At 39.5% G+C, this 19,238-nt stretch overlaps 2 protein-coding genes across 3 annotated transcripts; both read right to left on the reverse strand.

Moving 5' to 3' along the window:
* Positions 1–625: 625 nt before the first annotated feature.
* slc35e1 (solute carrier family 35 member E1) lies at positions 626–10,133 on the reverse strand. Its single transcript, XM_082156529.1, has 6 exons — positions 9,750–10,133; positions 5,136–5,206; positions 4,862–4,999; positions 4,650–4,775; positions 1,963–2,208; positions 626–1,867 (listed from the first exon to the last, which is right to left on the reverse strand). Exons 1-6 carry the CDS (start codon positions 10,078–10,080, stop codon positions 1,652–1,654), a joined length of 1,128 nt encoding a protein of 375 aa, XP_082012655.1. The 5' UTR covers positions 10,081–10,133; the 3' UTR covers positions 626–1,651.
* A 2,034-nt stretch (positions 10,134–12,167) lies between these two features.
* On the reverse strand, positions 12,168–18,815 carry LOC309488297 (mediator of RNA polymerase II transcription subunit 26). Of its 2 annotated transcripts, none has more exons than XM_082156499.1 (3): positions 18,492–18,815; positions 17,741–17,818; positions 12,168–13,543 (listed from the first exon to the last, which is right to left on the reverse strand). In XM_082156499.1, exons 1-3 carry the CDS (start codon positions 18,561–18,563, stop codon positions 12,326–12,328), a joined length of 1,368 nt encoding a protein of 455 aa, XP_082012625.1. In that variant the 5' UTR covers positions 18,564–18,815; the 3' UTR covers positions 12,168–12,325. The 2 variants fall into 2 exon arrangements, with proteins under 2 accessions (XP_082012625.1, XP_082012626.1); XM_082156500.1 differs by having other exon boundaries at positions 17,741–17,815; positions 18,492–18,809.
* Between the last annotated feature and the right edge of the window lie 423 nt (positions 18,816–19,238).

Here is a 19,238-nt window from a genome sequence, read left to right on the forward strand (position 1 = left end):
GTGCTAACTCACATCTTGTTAATAACGATGTTGTCAGCCCAGTATTTCTTGTACATTTACAACCAATCACCTACAAGCAATAAGTAGGAAAATCGGCAGAGAAGAAATATGCACACCTCTAGTAATGTCACAATGAAAGAGCAAAAGGTGTGGACCAATAAAAAACAGACAGAATGAAGAGACCACACCCACAGCCTTTCATTTCGGGCAGCTGAAGTTCAGTATCAATGAGTGAACCACTTCATCTGCCTGAACCAATCCTCCAAATCCACCATATATGAAGAGACAAAGACAGAGAATGTCACGTGAACCTTGTCTTTGTGAAAAATATCATGATGCCATTTAAAATATACAACACTTAAAATATATATTTTAAAAAGTTCTTCTCTCTTTGCAGTTATGCAAGAATGTGCATGCTTTTAGCCAAAAATGTGTCTAACTTTCCAGCAGCAAGACACAGCAAAGAAGTGGAGAAACAGACATATTAAACTAAGAAAAACACCTCACACATTTTGCTAAAATTGGTACAACTTTGGGAACAAAGACGATAACGGGTCAGTAATACCCAAAAAGCAGGCCCAAAAGAAATCTCAAAAATCGAAGTTTTTATGAAATAACCCAAGTCTTTTTTAGAAATATTCTGGCTAGTTTATTAATGCTTTCAGCTACTAATAAAGGTGTAGTACTCTCAGCTCTAACACATTTGACCATATTTAACTAAAAAGTTTGTCCAGTTTCTGTCAACTTCAGGTTTCACACCCTTAAAGGGCCTGAAAGACCTCCAATATCGCATCTTTAACAAGCGCATTCTCGTGAATTTCACTGTCGAGGGATCAGCAGTTTTTAGAAACTGTCCTCAGACTTTTTATTAGACTGCAGTTTGAGGAACTAAGATTTTAAACAAATTGATATGTAAAGAATGTCAACTTCCAAAAAATATTAAGTTGTTTTATGAACCTTCCAATTCAAAACGTATTATACTGACCCATAAGTTATGGCCATTGTATCAAAGAAGTCCCCTGTCAGCACTTCAGTACAAACAAAATAGATACAAAAAATAATAATCATGCATATGAATGTACACCATGATTCAAGTGATCTTGTACAGTGACCTCTGTATGATTTAAACACCCCAGGAGGAAAGAAAAAAAGTGACTCCTTCACAGATAGTAGACATTCAAAAATTCAAAGGGGTGTTTTCAGTCCATGATATGGTCAACCAATGCACCTATAAAAATAAATAAAATATTTACAAATAAAATGCAAAATCCAAACATTAACTAATACCCTGATGCAGTTGTATTTGCAGTGACCCAGTGTATGTTATATGACTGTTTGTCTGTCTGTCCTTCACTCGCAGTAACATGATGGCGATGAAGACACTACATTCTGAAATGCATTGAAATGCATCCTGTGCAAAAATAAAAAATAATTCCCAGCACCTTTCTATAATCTACACATACCACCGAGAATTTCCTCATAAAATAAATGTGAAAACACAACCAAAGGTTTGTAATGAAATAAATAACAAAAGAAAAAGTAAAGCAGTAGGATTTTGTGAGTAAACATTCCTTTTCCAGTCATTTCGACACTCCTTGTTCGTATGAAAGATGCATTCTCTGAGTCTTTAGAGTCCTTCGAAGTGCTCGACTCACACCACATACTGACTGGAGTTGTAATTCGTTGTGTAGGCCTGTCGGCTGTACTGAAAGTGGTCGGTGAGTACTGTGCTCCGACCGTGCTGAAAGTCTGAGCTGTGTGTGAAGGGCCCGGTCCCGTTGGACTGGGGCTTGTCGAATGACACCAAATCCTGTGTTGAAACTGGCAGCGGTGTCTTTTTGGCCTCCCGGTTGGTGTCATATTTCGCCTGGTGAGGAAAACAATTCAAGTTCATTTGACATCAGTTTTTGCATTGCAATTGCACAACATTTGTGTAATGATATGCCTGAAAAAGGAAATTACCTTATTATAAAGGAAGACACCTAGTATTGCTGTCATCATGCCGATAATGTTGGTGGTGCTGACGGGGTTCCTGAGCATCAGTAGGGATATACTGATGACCATGATCCTCTTTGTTGCGTTGGCTACGGCGTAACTGAGTGGGCTGACCAGGTTCAGAACGCTGAAAGCGATCATGTTTTGTGCAAAGTTGCAGATACCACTGATGAGGAGCAGCACAATTGTTCCTGTCCAGTTGGAAATCTCCGTCTGTAGAAGAGAACAGAGAAAAAAATGAGCGTGGGCGTGAGTTAAGAGAATCACAGTGATTCACCTGCACTCCTGCAGGACCCGACGGGTCAAGGTTTGATGGTTGAGTGCAGGTGGTAAAGCACTTGTGTGTGTGCGCGGATTGCAGAAGAATAAAACCATTTGCGGGACTGTAATGTAAATATCTAAAGATAAAATATCTTTAAAAAAAAACCAGAATAATTTGTTATTCATCTAATGCAGGCTAAGCCTTCCCCTCCTGCTGCTGCTTCTGATTGCTTTTAGAAGGAAAAGCGGTCCATAACTGCTGGTCTAGGATCAGTGTTCTCTGTAATAGTATCATATTTGGCAAACGCATCAGTGCGTATTTGTGCCCTGGAGAGTGTCAAAGGTTTCTGTTCACAACGCGTTTTTGCAGCAGTGAGCAATGTAGCCTAAATTAGTAAAAGCCTAAATTAAATCCGTTAATTATTTAAACCTATCAAGTCTCTTCAGAAAATTTGGACTAAACCGTTCAATTGTGAAAGATGAACAAAAGTCTTATGGGTTTAGAATGACATCAGGGTGAGTATTTAATGACAAAATTTTACAAAGATTCCAGTAATTAATGACACAATTTTTGGGTGAACTATCGCTTTAACAGTGGTTTTTGAATGTAGATGCTTTAACAACAAATAATTTATCGGGAGCATTTATGCTATCATGTGAAGGTTGTGGCTTGGCAACATGTAACTTTAACTACTTCAAAAAAGCCATGTATACCTTTACCAGTTTAAAACATCCCAAAGGCAATTTTATTACCCTCTAAAGTAATTTTTTTTAAAAAGTACACTACTGCTCAAAAGTTTGGGCCCAATAAGATTTTAAAAATGTTTTAGAAAAAATGTCTCATGATCAAGTATGCATTTATTTGATATCACAGTAATATTGTGAAATATTATTATTACGATTTAAAATAACTGTTGTCTATTATTAATATGATTTTAGAAGTAATTCCTGTGATGGCAAGGCTGGCAATTTTCTGCAACATTACTCCAGTCTTCTGTTTTTACTTTGCTTTAACTCTTCAAAATAAGTCAAGCAATTTTCTACTTTTAATACAAGTTATACAAGATTCAACACATTTTTTTAAGCCAGTTTAATGCAATTTAAGTTGAAATTACTTAAACATCCAAGTTCATTGTACTTAAATTTAGGGAACAGCAACTTATTTTTTTACAGTGTGCATCTTTGTTGATCAAAAGAATGTCAAAAATGTCATGACAATTAAATACACCACCACCTTCCCTAATTGTTTAATGTAATGATAAAAAATATTACCATATTTAATTAAAAAAGTAAAGTACAATTTGTTTTACTGAATTTAAAATTAAGATAATTTTAATACAAATAAAATGATTGCATTAAAATCATGATGTTCGAACAGAACCCACTGTAATTTCATTTCTACATTACAATGGGTTAGGAGGACAGTGACAAAAACAATGTCACTAGTGATGCTCCGATTGATCGGCCGCCGATCATGATCGGCCGATATTGGCAAAAAATAGCTTGATCGGCAACCCCCAAAAGCGCCGATCAAAAAAGCCGATCACGTGACGTAAATAACTCGCGCAACTTTTCCGCATGCGCGGCAACACAACAGCAGAGCAGAGCTTGCTTAACAGTGGCAAAATGAGTTCTCCTATGACGGCAATTCAATGGCAATTATAAACGAGCGCACAACTGATGCTGGCGCGCGCGGTAAATGACATTCGCGAGAGGATAAAAGATCTACGCGCGAGGAAACGGGAACTCGCGAGCTCATTCAAACCCTGCGCGGACATCTCTGCCCTCGCGCGCGCATGATCATTCCCCACACGCTCGCGCTTGATCTCCTCTCGCCTACTGATTTTGCTCGCTCGAACACTTTTATTTTTGGCAGTCGAGGGGCGGGACTTACTGTTTTAATAACCTCAAATGTCATTGTCATTATTTTATTTTTTGGATCTGATGTAGTTAGTTCCTCAACTACATCCATTGTAGTCTGCCTGACCCCTCTTTGTTTTGAAAAATTATACTGTGCCTTATTTGGAAAAGGTGGCCTACAGTAGCCTTATGTTATCTTGTTTTCTTACTACAATTAAATAAATATTGGTGGTTCTTCAAGATTTTCTTGACTCTAGCATATTTCCATTCTGTGATCGGCAGTGATCGGCAATCGGCAGATCATGATTTTGGTGATCGGTAATCGGTGATCGGCCCCAAAAATGCTGATCGGAGCATCACTAAATGTCACACAATGCCAAAATTCTTTATGTAAAACATTTTTTTCTTTTGATTTTGGGACAGATATTAACTGGACATTTCTGGACAGATTTACTCATAAACACCATCTTATTTCAGATTCATAAAAAAAATATATATATATATAAAAAAAAAAATATTCAAAACATATTTACCAGGTCTCCTTCCATCAGGAAAGAGGAGAGGTCCACTAAAATCCATGTGGGCAGCATATACAAAAGTGCATTGAATCCCAGGATGTTCAGTAAATGAAGGTGGTGAATCCTCGTGTCACGCAAGACCTAAAACAACCACAAAAATCATTTCAAACAGGAACTAATCCCAGAATTTTTCTAACTTAAATACATCACCTAATAGAAATAGGAACCTTTTTGGAGAATATGTTCTGTAGCGAGAAGCAGAGCGTGGCTGCCAGAGCGCTGATCAATCCAGAGACGTCAAAGGACAATTCAGTGGCAGTGGCCAACAGGACACCTCCAATGATGGGTATAAGAGACACGTAAACCTGTTTGAAAAAACATGCAAATAAATAATCCAAACTTCAGTACTGAATGACTAAAACACAATCAGTGACTATTAAAACCATTATAAATCCAGTAAATACATTACATATTTCTAACTGTGTTTAGAGGAAGACAGACCTTTGTGGTTTGCTTCTCTTTCATGATAATCCGTGACAGCAGAACCACCCAGATGGGCATGGTGGCCTTCACTAGGAAATAGAGAATGGAAAGAAGACATGCATTCACTCATCTAATAACATCAGCCATTAGTCTCGTCTAGTGGTGCAACGGATCATCATTGATCCGTGATCCGTTCGGATCAATATCTTCGGTTCGGCACTCACGTGATCCGCGGATTGATTTATGAAAAAAAAGTTGTGCGCATGTTCAGTCCACACACAGCGTGGTCATGGCGAGCGTTATGAACCGCAGAGAGCGTGACGCCTCATTCGCGCCGCAAAACCTCCAGACGTGCGTAAACGCGTCTTTACATTGACTTCACATTGAAATCACTCGCGCCAGACCATAGACATGCGCCAGACGCTCTATTCGCGTTTGGTGTGAACGCAGCATGGGTGACGGCGAGAGAGAGAGAGAGAAAGAGTGCCTGCGAGTGCGAGCGAGCAAGGTAATACGTTGTCAAATATGTTTAAACTTAAATGAACTACATATACAAGTAGTTATGTCTCTTTGTATTAATTTGTCCTGTTATTGACATAGGCCTAATGCACGTCATTGACAAAATGCGCAACCAGATGTTCGAATAATTCGAATGTGTTTTTTAGAGGGAATATTCGAACGTCATTTTTGAGCAATTTTGACAGCCCTATATGACAGTGGAAACACATAAAGCATTGGTCCATGTTTAAAGGAAGGAGATGCCTTTTTATGTTGCACTTTAAGTTGTTTTTCATTAATTATGTTAAAAAGAAGATATTATGCCTTGTGCACTTTAAGTTGATTTTATATATTTTAATTTAATAATTTAAAAGTGTTAATAATTTTTTTTTAAATTTTTTTGCTGATCCGAAAAATGATCCGATCCGTGAAACGATCCGAACCGTGAGTTTTTTGATCCGTTGCACCCCTAGTCTCGTCACATGTTCTTCTGTAAAATCTTGTGATTGCACCTGGTGTTTGAAACATCTCAGCTGCAGTCGAGTCCTCAGAAACAACACTCACACTCTCCCTGCTGATTCCTGCACTAATGCTGCTTCATATTTAAAACACACAGTTGCTTAATGCTATATACGCCCGAACAAACTCAAATCCACCAGTTGTCTCTGCAAACGGAATTAACTAGTTGCTTATTAGCATGCATATAACTAGGATATTGGCTGTTTATTAGTAATTATAAAGCACATATTAATGCCTTATTCTGCATGACCATATTCTACATTCCTTAATCCTACTCCATACCTAAACTTAAACGCCTTACAAACTACTAGGTTTTTAATAGTTAAGTAAGCGATTTCAGAGAAATGCTGTTGATATTTGAAATCACCAAAACAAACACGCCCTTCCCAAAAGGATTGTACCCATACTACGGGATGAATATAGTATCACAATGATTAACACGTGCAAGCACAATTATCCATGAACTTGATAAATGTTGCAGGTATGCTTTACTATCCACAACCAAATGCCTTTCAACTTGTGTGTGCAAAATTCAAAATTGAACGAATGTGTAGCAATTTGTACAAATAGAGAAATTTTTGTCAATACAAATATTTTCTTTTGTATTAGTGTATCCTAATTTGCGCGTGCAACAAAGAAGATGTGCATGTGTGGATCAGGTGACACGCGTAAATTCAGTGACGTCTTTTCTGAGACGATCTTTCTTTTCGCGGTTTTTAAGCATTTCACAACCCACACCACACACAAATGACGCATCGATTTACGCCAAAAGAGTAACCCTTGAACTTCGCGGTTCAATCCGCGTTCGCCATTACGTTGTGCGTCAAGTTCAAGGGTTACTCTTGGTGTAAATCGATGCGTCTGCTGGAAGCTAGTTATTTTAGTCTATAAAGTTTTAAATATGGATATTTTTCTCACACGAACGCATCGCTTCACTTCATGAAAGCCTTTATAACAGTTTTTCTGAATTGCTAAAACACTAAACCCCATTCTCTGAACCAAATTCTCAATAGTCTAAACCAAATTGTCGAATAAATCACTCTTTCTGTAAAACATTAAACAAGTTCAGGTAGTTACAACACTGTTTGCAAATCTCATTCACTCTTTTTTCAAAACTCTAAACACATTCTCACTCACTGAAACACATTTTGCACTGTGATGCACTTATGTTTCACAATGCTAAACACAGGCAGGCAAAAGTTAAACACAACTGCAACACTGTGGTCATCGTTTACACACAACGACTCAAAATTGTTCACACTTATTTCTAATGATGTGACCAAACCAACTGAACATAATACAAGTCAGTTCAGAGTCCCAACATTTACTCAAAATGTTGCACTGAATGTTGATACCAACAATGGATGGAAACAATATAAGAGGGAGAGAATGAAGAGGATGAGTAAGAGGAGGTGAACAAGCAGGAAGAGGATGAGGACGAGGAAGAGCAGGTGTGGAGAATGTTGTCAAGGCTGGATCTGGCTTTAGGGTTTTCCCCTCTGCCTGCAGAGATGACATTGTCTGAGATTTGGAGAAACTCCTCAGGCCGGACCCAACATGAAGACATGATGCAGAAGCAGAATAAAATCTCTCTCACGGACCTTGATTTTGCAGTTGCACAACTCTTCTGAGTGTACTTTACTGTAACATGCTTTTCATTTAGAGTTTTTTTTACCATAACCTTTTTGGCTTTTGCAGTTGGGTCACTGTATTTTCACAGTATTCAAGTGGTGAATATACAAACATGCGATAAGGCCTACTATTCAATATTCAGTACAAACTTGCAGTTTGTTTTACTATAGTATTTACGAACAGTATTTATATCGTTGTTACCTCTTGTACACAGCCATGTCCAAGTGATCTGAGAGCGCGGGCGGGTACAGATATATACACTAGATGTCGCCTTGGCTACGGTTTCGTTCCAATGAACTGCAGTAGCCAAGGCGACATCTAGTGTATATATCTATACCCGCCCGCGCTCTCAGATCACTTGGACGCGGCTGTGTTCAAGAGGTAACAACGATATAAATACTGTTCGTTTTCTCACACAAACCGCTCGTTTCGTGTCTTAGGCCATCAATGTGTACTTACGATGGGGAATTGTTTAATTTGGACGATGGGGAATTGTTTTAATTTGGACTCTGTGCATGCTCTTTGAGGCGGTGACCATAGACCTGCATTATATGACTGACAGACAAGAACGGTTTGACCTAAAAATATCAAAATTGAAACTACTGCGGAAAAAAAGACACCTACATCTTGGATGCCCTTGAGGTAAGCTAAAACATACCAAAATTTAATTTCAAAGTGAACTGTCCCTATAAATAGCCAGTAACAGCCACCGCTGTAGCACCTGTTTTTAAACTACTTGCTTGTCAAAAAAAGAAAGAAATGCCTGAATCGTCGCCAGTGGACGAAGGGCAGACGTTCCTCTCGTTGGTTGCCGCAACAATAACGATCAGTCTATAATCCCACTCACTTTGAAACGGTACTAGCTGCAGTGGAAAAGCAAACCGAGCCGTACCCCTATGGTCGTACCACGCAGTGGAAACGCGAAGCGAGCCGAACCATGCAGTGGAAAAGCGCCATAAATGTCTAAAGTCAGTGAATTTTTTGTTTTTCTTGTTATGCTTTTAAATTGTTAAGAGACCATAAACAACTGGGGGGAAAATGTGAGAACAGGGAAAAGTCATGGATGTCTATATATTTAAAAGTTTCTGCATACCTTTGGAAGTAACGTTACGATATGTAAACTAAAATTCAATATCACTTGATGTCCCCCCCACCAAGTTATTATAGATTATGAAAATGAATGGAGCCACGCAGCCTACAGTGTAAAAGCCACAAGCCACTCGTCAAGACAATCAATCAGATAAAAATTACAATATTGAAGAGCTCATAAAAGATAGGCTATATGCTGATATGCATAACAGACAGATGATGCTTTAAACAGTTTGCAGGACGCTACTGTCACTGTGTGAAATGCGAATTATGCTAGATTGAAATACTAAGTTTTCAATGCTGTTGTGAATGGCGCGTTTGTAACAGATCATGTCATTATGCACGGCTCTGTTATTGTACATCTGACAGATAAAGTTGTTTTTCTATCATGCTTACTACAGCAGGGTTTGATAAGGACGTCACTTGTCTCATACATAAACAAAAGGAATTGAAGATTCCCAAACTAGTCTGAACAGCCACGCAGGTGGATGATGTGGCAGTATGTATTAAGAGTGCGGAAGTGACGTAGTCTAAGAATACTTCAATAAAGTGTAATGTTATCAAAGCTCGATCGTAAAGCAATTACCGATGAGTCATTAAATCATCATTTCAATTGGTTGCTTTATGTTTGGATGCAAGAGGGCGTTTAAATGTCCGGGGAACGCAGATTGTTAAGATTCCCAGCTGTGGTTAAGGGTTAAACAGCAATAACGCACGTTGATTTAAACTCTATTAAACGAACCAAGCAGAATCGACACACCCGATCAGGTTGGCTAGTTACGTTCACTTTCATTGATATTAAATAATAAGGCCTGTAACACAAAGCCGATATGAAAAACCGAAAGCCCCCCCCCCCCCCCCCCCCCCCCCCCCCCCCCCCCCCCCGTTACTTACCAGTGTGCGCATACGACACCGGAACCTTCCATATGCTGAAATGGGCCGAGACGGAGGCGAAGTATTTCCCGAAGGCGAGCGGCAGAATGTACCAGCGGTAGTAGAGGGCCGGTACCTCCGCTCGCGGGACGCTCCAGGCTCGCAACAGCGGCGGGAGAAACACGATGATGGAGAGGATATGGAAAAGAGAGACCGTGACCGGATAAGGGAAGCCGTTGAGAATGATTTTATTGATCACGTTGCCGCCCGAGCTGACGGTGTACCAGCAGAGACACAACACCGCGATCCGCATTCCTTCCCGCACGGGCGGGCGCTGCTCCACCGCGGCCATCTTTCAGCGCAAGCCACGACGCGACGTCTACTCTGGAGGAATCGCTGGTGGAGGAGTCACGTGAGAACGCTAAAGTCACGCCCCTACGAAAATTCACCATGGTAACCTGGAGAGAGTTTTTTTGTTAAAGGTGTGCACTGTGCACTGTTTACACAGGGTTCAGTTAGAGCTTCCCGCAAGTCAATTATTCACATAATGTGCTCTAATAATGCATGCCACAGCATCATATTTTTATAGTAACTAGTAATTATATTTTTGTGTTAACTGTAGATCTTGTTTTTATTAAATAAATAATACAATATGTGTATCATTATTATTGCGGGTGATTTAAAAGGAATGAATGGGAGGAAAAAGGCAATGCTTTTGCGTTCTCTCGCAAAAGCGTTGACATACCGTAATTTTTCCTCCCATCACATTTTATTTCCATCACACAATTTTGCCGGAGAGCGGGATTTTTCTCAGGAGAACGCAAAAGGTTTGCGAGAGTTATATTTTTTTCCCATCACCACCACAGGTCCTTTTAGGTGCTACATATATTAGGATATAGGCCTACTAATGTAAATAATTATTTAAGACGTCATAAAAAGATTTAGGTCTATGCAAGTCATCAGTTGCAGAAAAGTGCAATACAAAAAGTCGTATAAAACGTACTACAGGTTGTTATTATATATATATATATCTCTATATATCTCTCTCTCTCTCTCTCTCTCTATATATATATATATATATATATAGGTTATTATAAGAGGAAAACACTGTACAAAATAGTTTTTCTTGCATGAAAGCCAAGGCGCTTCTTTTATTCTGTACGGATGAGAAATTGTAGGTAAATTCCGCCATCTACAGGATAAATTGAGGAACTGCAGTTTCATTCTAATTCATTTGTCCCTCTCCAAAACTGAAAACAATGCTCTAGTCTAAATCATTTCGAAGCATATACTATTTTACCTCAGGAGTCATTTATATATATATATATATATATTGTTAAAAGTCAGGACAGAGGTTTCATAGACAAATAAAGCTTCAAAAAAGTTTATTTTTATTTTTATCTTTTCAAAATGCATATTTTTGACTCATGAACAATATAAACAAGTTTCCCCCGAGAAAATTTTGATTTCTCTGATCTACATTTGTGCACTTTAAGATGTTGTGAAAGGCAATTTTTTTGTGTGTGATAACAATAGCTTTAAAAGCATGTCAGTGGGCAGCTGATTATTTCTCTCTCCTCATCAGCATCACACTCTTTTTCTCTTTGTTTTTCTCTTGCCCTGTCTCTTCCTCTCCTAAAGCTGAGCTTTGACTGATATAGGCTTTTCACGTTTGTCTGTCAGTGAAGAAAGTAAACATAGGGTCACACTGATAGGTTGATTTATGAATCATTTTATCAGACGCATTCCTTTACTGAAAGCTATTAGGAAAGGTAACTAAGTTTATTAAATTCATTCACAATATGTACACATTCATTATTGATCTTATGCCTAGGGCCATAGACGGCTTTTAAATCAAAGAGGTCCTAAATTTGAGGTTGTTAGGGAGAATTTTTTTTTTTAATTTCTCTGATATGTGCATTTCAAAAAGTTTGAAGGCCAAAAGAGGATAAGAAATAGCTTTAAAACCATGTTAGCGGCAGTAGATTATTTGTCGATACCTGCTCTCTCCTCATTTCCATCACTTTCTTTTTCTTTTTCTCTGTCTCCTCATCTTGCCCTGTTTCTTCCCCTCCTAAAGCTGAGCATTTTTTAATTTAGGCCTACTGAAGGCTATAAATTGTATTATATTAATTCTCAATATGTACACATTAATTATTAATCTTGTGCCTAACATGATGAAAACAGCTTTGTTCATTTTTCTTGTCACCTCAAGTATTCTGACATTGACGAGCAGAGACAGACCATTGAGGCTCAGATGAACACACACACACACACACACACACACACACATATATACACACACACATAGGGTGCTGCGCCCCTTTATATAGCGCATACCCACTTTTTTTGCGCCACTGGTTTAATAGAATAAAATGATATATGTAATGATTTGATCAAATTAGGCCTATTTTAAAAGGAAATAATGCACTACAAAAATATGCACATCATGTCATAGAGACATATGCTAATACTTTTATTTTTGCACACCATTGCAATGGACCATAAAGGATAGAGAAACCCAACTAGAGAAAAATGCAGGTCTAAAATAGTTGAGAATCCTCATTTGGAGATTTAAGAAACGTGCCTTTGAAGACTCAACATCTGTAATCTATGGCAACATAAGGCAAGATCTTAAGTTTACTCCCATTCCCATATGGATCCAGGGTTATGGACTGAGTCCAATCATACCAGTTATTTCTATTATCATAACAGCCATTCACACCATGCCATCGATGCCTGCGTATCCTGACAAGGTCTCTCTCGGTGACCTCTCGGCTGACCCCAGGAAGCTCTGTAACAGGGGCATCTGGTATAAACGTGTGTCTTTTTCTGCACTCTTTTGAATTCTTTTTCTCTTGCTTGAATTTCTCAGCCACAGAAAAGCCCATCCCTGATCTTTCTGAAGTCGGCAAGCTACTCTGAATCATCTTCTTTAGTGACATCTCTCTCCAGTGTGTCTGTTGGACCAAACAAAGGTTTTGCTTCAGATGCTCACTGCCTTGGATTTCACTTTCTGTTGATCTCTGACAATCAGATGTTTTGCTTGATACAGGTATGATTTGTGGAGTCTGAGGGCCATATATTAGTTTGCTTGCTTGCAGTTGTGTAGTTTTGTTTCTGTCCTCCTCTGCAGTACGTCCATGATTGTTATGCTGGTTCTTCGTATCCTCAGATGGTATGTTTGTGTCTGTCACTGTGCTGGAGACCTCATGGAGGTTAACGTTCAGCGAAGCAGGCTTGAGTATGTTGAGGTCTGAAGGCTGTTGCATCTTTATGGAGGAATCTTGGATGGAGGAATTTAAAGCTAGACTAGAAGTAATGCAGGTGAATTGAGCTGGTTTCTCTGCCACTATACGATGCTTTGTGTCACTGTGACTGGCAGAGGTGGCATGGCTTTGGGACATGTGCTGGTTATGGGAATGCGGATTGGACAGCGATGGTCTCAAGCTCGTGAATTGTTGTAAATGCTTGATGGACGAGGAATATGGTTTGATGGCACGGACGGGTATTTTACTCTTTCTAAAATTGGTGGGATATTTAACAGTATTACCTGGTACAGATCCCTGAGATATTTCATCCCTCATGTTATTGTGGAAAACAGCTTTGCTGTAATTTCCCGTGAGCGTTTGTGCTGATCCAGGAATACGTTCAGTGGGAATTAAATCCACAGAGCTTGAGAGCCCTTTTTCCATGACTTCATTTACTCCAACCAACCTCTGCCAATTTCGTACAAGATTTTTCAAACGTTTAACAAGATCTATGTCTGTGCTTCTTTTTCTCACATCGTTGATCAACTTTCCAAGCCTGGTTTCCTGGAAAAAAACAATTTCACACACCATCATCATCATCATCATCATATATAGTCTCTGTTACACTTTATTTTTGCAGTGTCCCTGTTACCTTGTTCCTGATGAATTCAGGTTGATTTGGACACTTTTTCCAAGTCATCTCAATGGCGGAAAGTGTCCCAATCACCCTAAATACCTAATATACTGGAAGTCAATGGTGCCCCACAACTTTTTGGTTACAAACATTCTTCAAAATATCTTCCTTTGTGTTCAGAAGAACAAATTTTTTTTTTACAAGTTTTGAACAACTTGAGAGTGAGTAAATGATTACACAATTTTCATTTTTAGGTAAACTATACATATATATACTGAGCAAGATTAATTAACAACATGTATAGAGTTAGAGTTAGGAGTAGTGTTTGGTTGAGGGTTAGTTATAATTATGTGTAATTTACTGTTGATACTGTAGTAAGTACATTTAATATGTGTAACAAAGACACTGTAAAATAAAGTGTTAACCAGTGTATTACATTTATCGAAACTGACAGTAAAGACTTTTACATCGTTACAATTTTGATATATATATATATATATAAATGCTGTTCTTTTAAAGGTTCTAGGAAATTCATCAAAGAAAAAAATGAATTATGGTTTCCACAAAAAATATTAAGTAGCACAACTTTTTTCAACATTGATAATAATAAATGTTTCTTGAGCAGCAAATCATCATATTAGAATGATTTCTGAAGGATCATGTGACACTGAAGACTGGAGAAATGATGCTGAAAATTCAGCTTTGCCATCACAGGAATACATTACATTTTAAAATATATTTCATACATATTTTAATAATATTTCACAATATTACTGTTTTGCTGTATTTTAAATCCAAATAAATGCAGCTTTGGTGAGCATAAGATACTTTTTTCAAAAACATTTTAAAATTCTTACCGTCCCCAAACCTTTGAGCAATAGTCTATGTATATTAAAAAAAATAATACAATAAAATAAAATAGAATACGTTATCTATCTATCTATCTATCTATCTATCTATAAATTACAGAAACGTCTGTCTGTCTGTCAGTCAGTCTGTATGTCTGTTATTCGCATATCTCTCGAACCGTTAGTCCGATGGATTTCAAACTTGACAGGTGTCTCGCTACGGGCACGAGTAAGTGCAGTGCCAAGTTTGACGTTGTTTGGATTAGAAATGCAAAATATATCGTTAAATATATCCGTAAAAGAAGCCCCAAGAAGGTTGTGGTTTAAAAATAAATATTCTGACATAAACTCTCTGTCAGCTACACTGTTTACTTCTGAATATAATATTTTAATCACGGCCATCATTTGTAGTAAACTGTTCACAAACTGTTTGCTCAAGCGTAGCATTTTTTCGGAGTTCACTGTGTAGCCTGCCCCCTGAATCGCCGAGTTCACTGTGTAGCCTGCTCCCTGAATCACCGAGTTCACTGTGTAGCCTGCCCCCTGAATCGCCGAGTTCACTGTGTAGCCTGCTCCCTGAATCGCCGAGTTCACTGTGTAGCCTGCCCCCTGAATCGCCGAGTTCACTGTGTAGCCTGCCCCCTGAATCGCCGAGTTCACTGTGTAGCCTGCCCCCTGAATCGTCGAGTTCACTGTGTAGCCTGCTCCCTGAATCACCGAGTTCACTGTGTAGCCTGCCCCCTGAATCGCCGAGTTCACTGTGTAGCCTGCCCCCTGAATCGCCGAGTTCACTGTGTAGCCTGCTCCCTGAATCGCCGAGTTCACTGTGTAGCCTGCCCCCTGAATCGCCGAGTTCACTGTGTAGCCTGCTCCCTGAATCGCCGAGTTCACTGTGTAGCCTGCCCCCTGAATCGCCGAGTTCACTGTGTAGCCTGCCCCCTGAATCGCCGAGTTCACTGTGTAGCCTGCTCCCTGAATCACCGAGTTCACTGTGTAGCCTGCTCCCTGAATCGCCGAGTTCACTGTGTAGCCTGCCCCCTGAATCGCCGAGTTCACTGTGTAGCCTGCCCCCTGAATCGCCGAGTTCACTGTGTAGCCTGCCCCCTGAATCGCCGAGTTCACTGTGTAGCCTGCTCCCTGAATCGCCGAGTTCACTGTGTAGCCTGCCCCCTGAATCGCAGAGTTCACTGTGTAGCCTGCCCCCTGAATCGCCGAGTTCACTGTGTAGCCTGCCCCCTGAATCGCAGAGTTCACTGTGTAGCCTGCTCCCTGAATCACTGAGTTCACTGTGTAGCCTGCCCCCTGAATCGTCGAGTTCACTGTGTAGCCTGCCCCCTGAATCACCGAGTTCACTGTGTAGCCTGCTCCCTGAATCGCCGAGTTCACTGTGTAGCCTGCCCCCTGAATCACCGAGTTCACTGTGTAGCCTGCCCCCTGAATCGCCGAGTTCACTGTGTAGCCTGCTCACTGAATCGGCGAGTTCACTGTGTAGCCTGCCCCCTGAATCACCGAGTTCACTGTGTAGCCTGCTCCCTGAATCGCAGAGTTCACTGTGTAGCCTGCTCCCTGAATCACTGAGTTCACTGTGTAGCCTGCTGCTCCCTGAATCGCCGAGTTCACTGTGTAGCCTGCCCCCTGAATCGCAGAGTTCACTGTGTAGCCTGCTCCCTGAATCGCCGAGTTCACTGTGTAGCCTGCTCACTGAATCGCCGAGTTCACTGTGTAGCCTGCCCCCTGAATCGCAGAGTTCACTGTGTAGCCTGCTCCCTGAATCACTGAGTTCACTGTGTAGCCTGCCCCCTGAATCGTCGAGTTCACTGTGTAGCCTGCCCCCTGAATCACCGAGTTCACTGTGTAGCCTGCTCCCTGAATCACCGAGTTCACTGTGTAGCCTGCTCCCTGAATCGCCGAGTTCACTGTGTAGCCTGCTCCCTGAATCGTCGAGTTCAATGTGTAGCCTGCTCCCTGAATCACTGAGTTCACTGTGTAGCCTGCCCCCTGAATCGCAGAGTTCACTGTGTAGCCTGCTGCTCCCTGAATCTGTAAGTCACCTACGCTGTTTACTTCTGTATATTATATCTATCTATAAATTACCGGAAGTCTTTCTGTCTGTCTGTGTGTGTGTGTGTTATTCACATATCTCTCGAACCGTTTGTCCGATGGATTTCAAACTTGACAGGTGTCTTGCTACGGGCATGAGTAAGTGCAGTGCCAAGTTTGACGTTGTTTGGATTAGAAATGCAAAGATATCGTTAAATATATCACACTGGCTTTTTCCGCTCTAGCTGCTGACAACTCCCCCTCTCACACACACACTGAGTGAGCACAGCGCTGGCCAGAGACAGAGAGGGTCGAAGAAAGCAGCGGAGCTTAAGTAGCGTTTTCTCTGAGTTCATTGTGTAGCCTGCTCCCTGAATCGTGTAGTTCAATATTCCACATTTATTGAATGTCATTATGTCAGTATCAGTATTTGCTTTCTACCATGCACAAATAAAAATGTCACTGAACTTTTGCTGTGTAATTGTAACAATGAGCACTCAAACACACCAAACCAACAATTACTAAAAACACACACAAAAACTGATTTTGCACAGGCACTTGCATTGCTCCCTGAATCGACGCGTTTATTCATTTGTGGATGTTAGCTGAATCTGTAAGTCAGCTATGCTGTTTACTTCTGAATATTATATTTCATTCTGGTGCGCTTAACGTTATCGCTAATAGTAGCCTATGCTATTCACCAACTAACATATCCTATTCAATGCGTTCACAGTCTCTTTCACGGGCGTGTAATTGTAACAATGAGCACTCAAACACACCAAACCAACAATTACTAAAAACACACACAAAAACTGATTTTGCATGGGCATTTTGCACTAGTTGTATAAATTCCAAAAGATATATAACCACGGGTGAAGTTCATCACATTTACTATGAACATGTTCCACTACTGTTTGACAACCACAAATTGTCACAATATTTGTTTTTATTAATTTGTATTCCATAGTGTATAGTAGTTTTTTTTTTAAATGTTTCATTTGAAAAGTGTGCTTGTGCTATTTTTCCTTCAAATATCAATGCCACCTTTTTTGTGGCGTTTGATATTTTGTTATATATAATGCATGTATTCTATAATGCATGCATTTCTGAAGGCCCTGTGCATCTGCTTCCAGTAAGAATGATTTCAGTCTTTAACTCTTATTTTCAGTGTGACAAACCATACCACAATACACACCTGTTGTGATAATAAACTCAGTGTAAACATAGCTAGTATCTTACCACTAGAGCCTCTTTAGTCATGGGGTAACTTTCCAAACAGCATATCACGTCCAATAAAGCCGTCATGTTCTTTATCTGCTGACAGAAGTATTGCTAATGTCAATTCATGATATTCTTTATTCATTTAAAAAAAGACTTGCATTGATTACTGATTAATAATTTTTCTTTATGCTAGAAAGTCAGTTCCTTTGTCTTTTTCAGAAGTTGGTCATATTCATGAAAGTAAACAGGCCTCATGTATTTGAATCCACTCTCGCATGTGCACCTGCAGAAGTGACACTTTCAGATCTCAGTTATGGTTCAAAATGCAAATGTGACATTCTTGCATACTCATTGCTGTAAAAATCTTTGAAATAAGGCCCCAGGGAGCTTGTAAAAAAAAAAAAAAAAAAACATCACCACTTCAGCGAGATTTCAAATAAAACAAAACTAATGTTTATTGTAACAAATGTGAAATGTCAGTTATAAAAGGATGCACCCTCATAATATTTATTAAGGTAAAAGGCAACACTGTTTGTCATTCGTCTTAATGACACACACACACAAAAAAACCCCATCTAATTTACCTTAATTAATTAAAGAAATAAAAAAAGTCTTGATTATGAGATAAATATACAAAGACGGGCATTAAAAAACTACATACAGCTCATTAATCATTGGATGAATGGGTAGAAAATGCCATTAAAATGCATGACTAAATGAAGTGATAGTTGCTAGAAACGATGCATATCCAACATGGGTATTTACTCACGTTATTTTGAGCATCGACGGCCTGCAGGAGCTGCTCTTTGAGTTGTTGAGGTCTCGATGAAGCTCTTTTCATTGTCAGACAGTGATGCTTTGAAAAACACCTACTGATAGATTTGCAGCAATAAGAACAAACACACCGTGCAAAGCTCTTCAAACATGCACTCGTCACTCATGAAACCACTTTACAGCCAACCCCATTTGAGCTCAACTGTCCGTGTCCATGCACGCAGGCAAATAACTAAACGGTCCCAAAAAGGGTCCAACAGGTGCAATAGTGTTTTCATATCGGCCTACAGAGCTAGTGTGAGTGTCAATGACAACCACATAGGTATCCAAGAAATTGTTATTAATTTAACAGTTCTCTTATTGTATTCATGGGTTTCATCAGGTCCCTTTCCACAGGTGTATTAATCAAGCACAATGCAGTCTGCATTCATAATCTAGGTGCTTGATTTTATACACCTGTGGAAAGGGCCCTGATGAAACCCATGAATAATTACATATACACTTTTTATGAGCCCATATTCACTGAGAGACTATATAATACTTTTTAACTTTTTAAAAGACTTTTAATTTGTCACACCACATGGCTATAAGTGAACTGCAAAAACTTAAAAGGAATTTAAAATAATAAAATATTAATTGTGACCTAACAGGATCTAAAATCTGCATTTTCCTTACATCAGATTGGAGAGATTTCAAATGTAACAGAGATTTCAAACACAAAGATCGTGGACATGTAGTGTTG

Source organism: Leuciscus leuciscus (genome assembly GCF_965113295.1).
Source record: "Leuciscus leuciscus genome assembly, chromosome: 23".
NCBI lineage: Eukaryota > Metazoa > Chordata > Actinopteri > Cypriniformes > Leuciscidae > Leuciscus > Leuciscus leuciscus.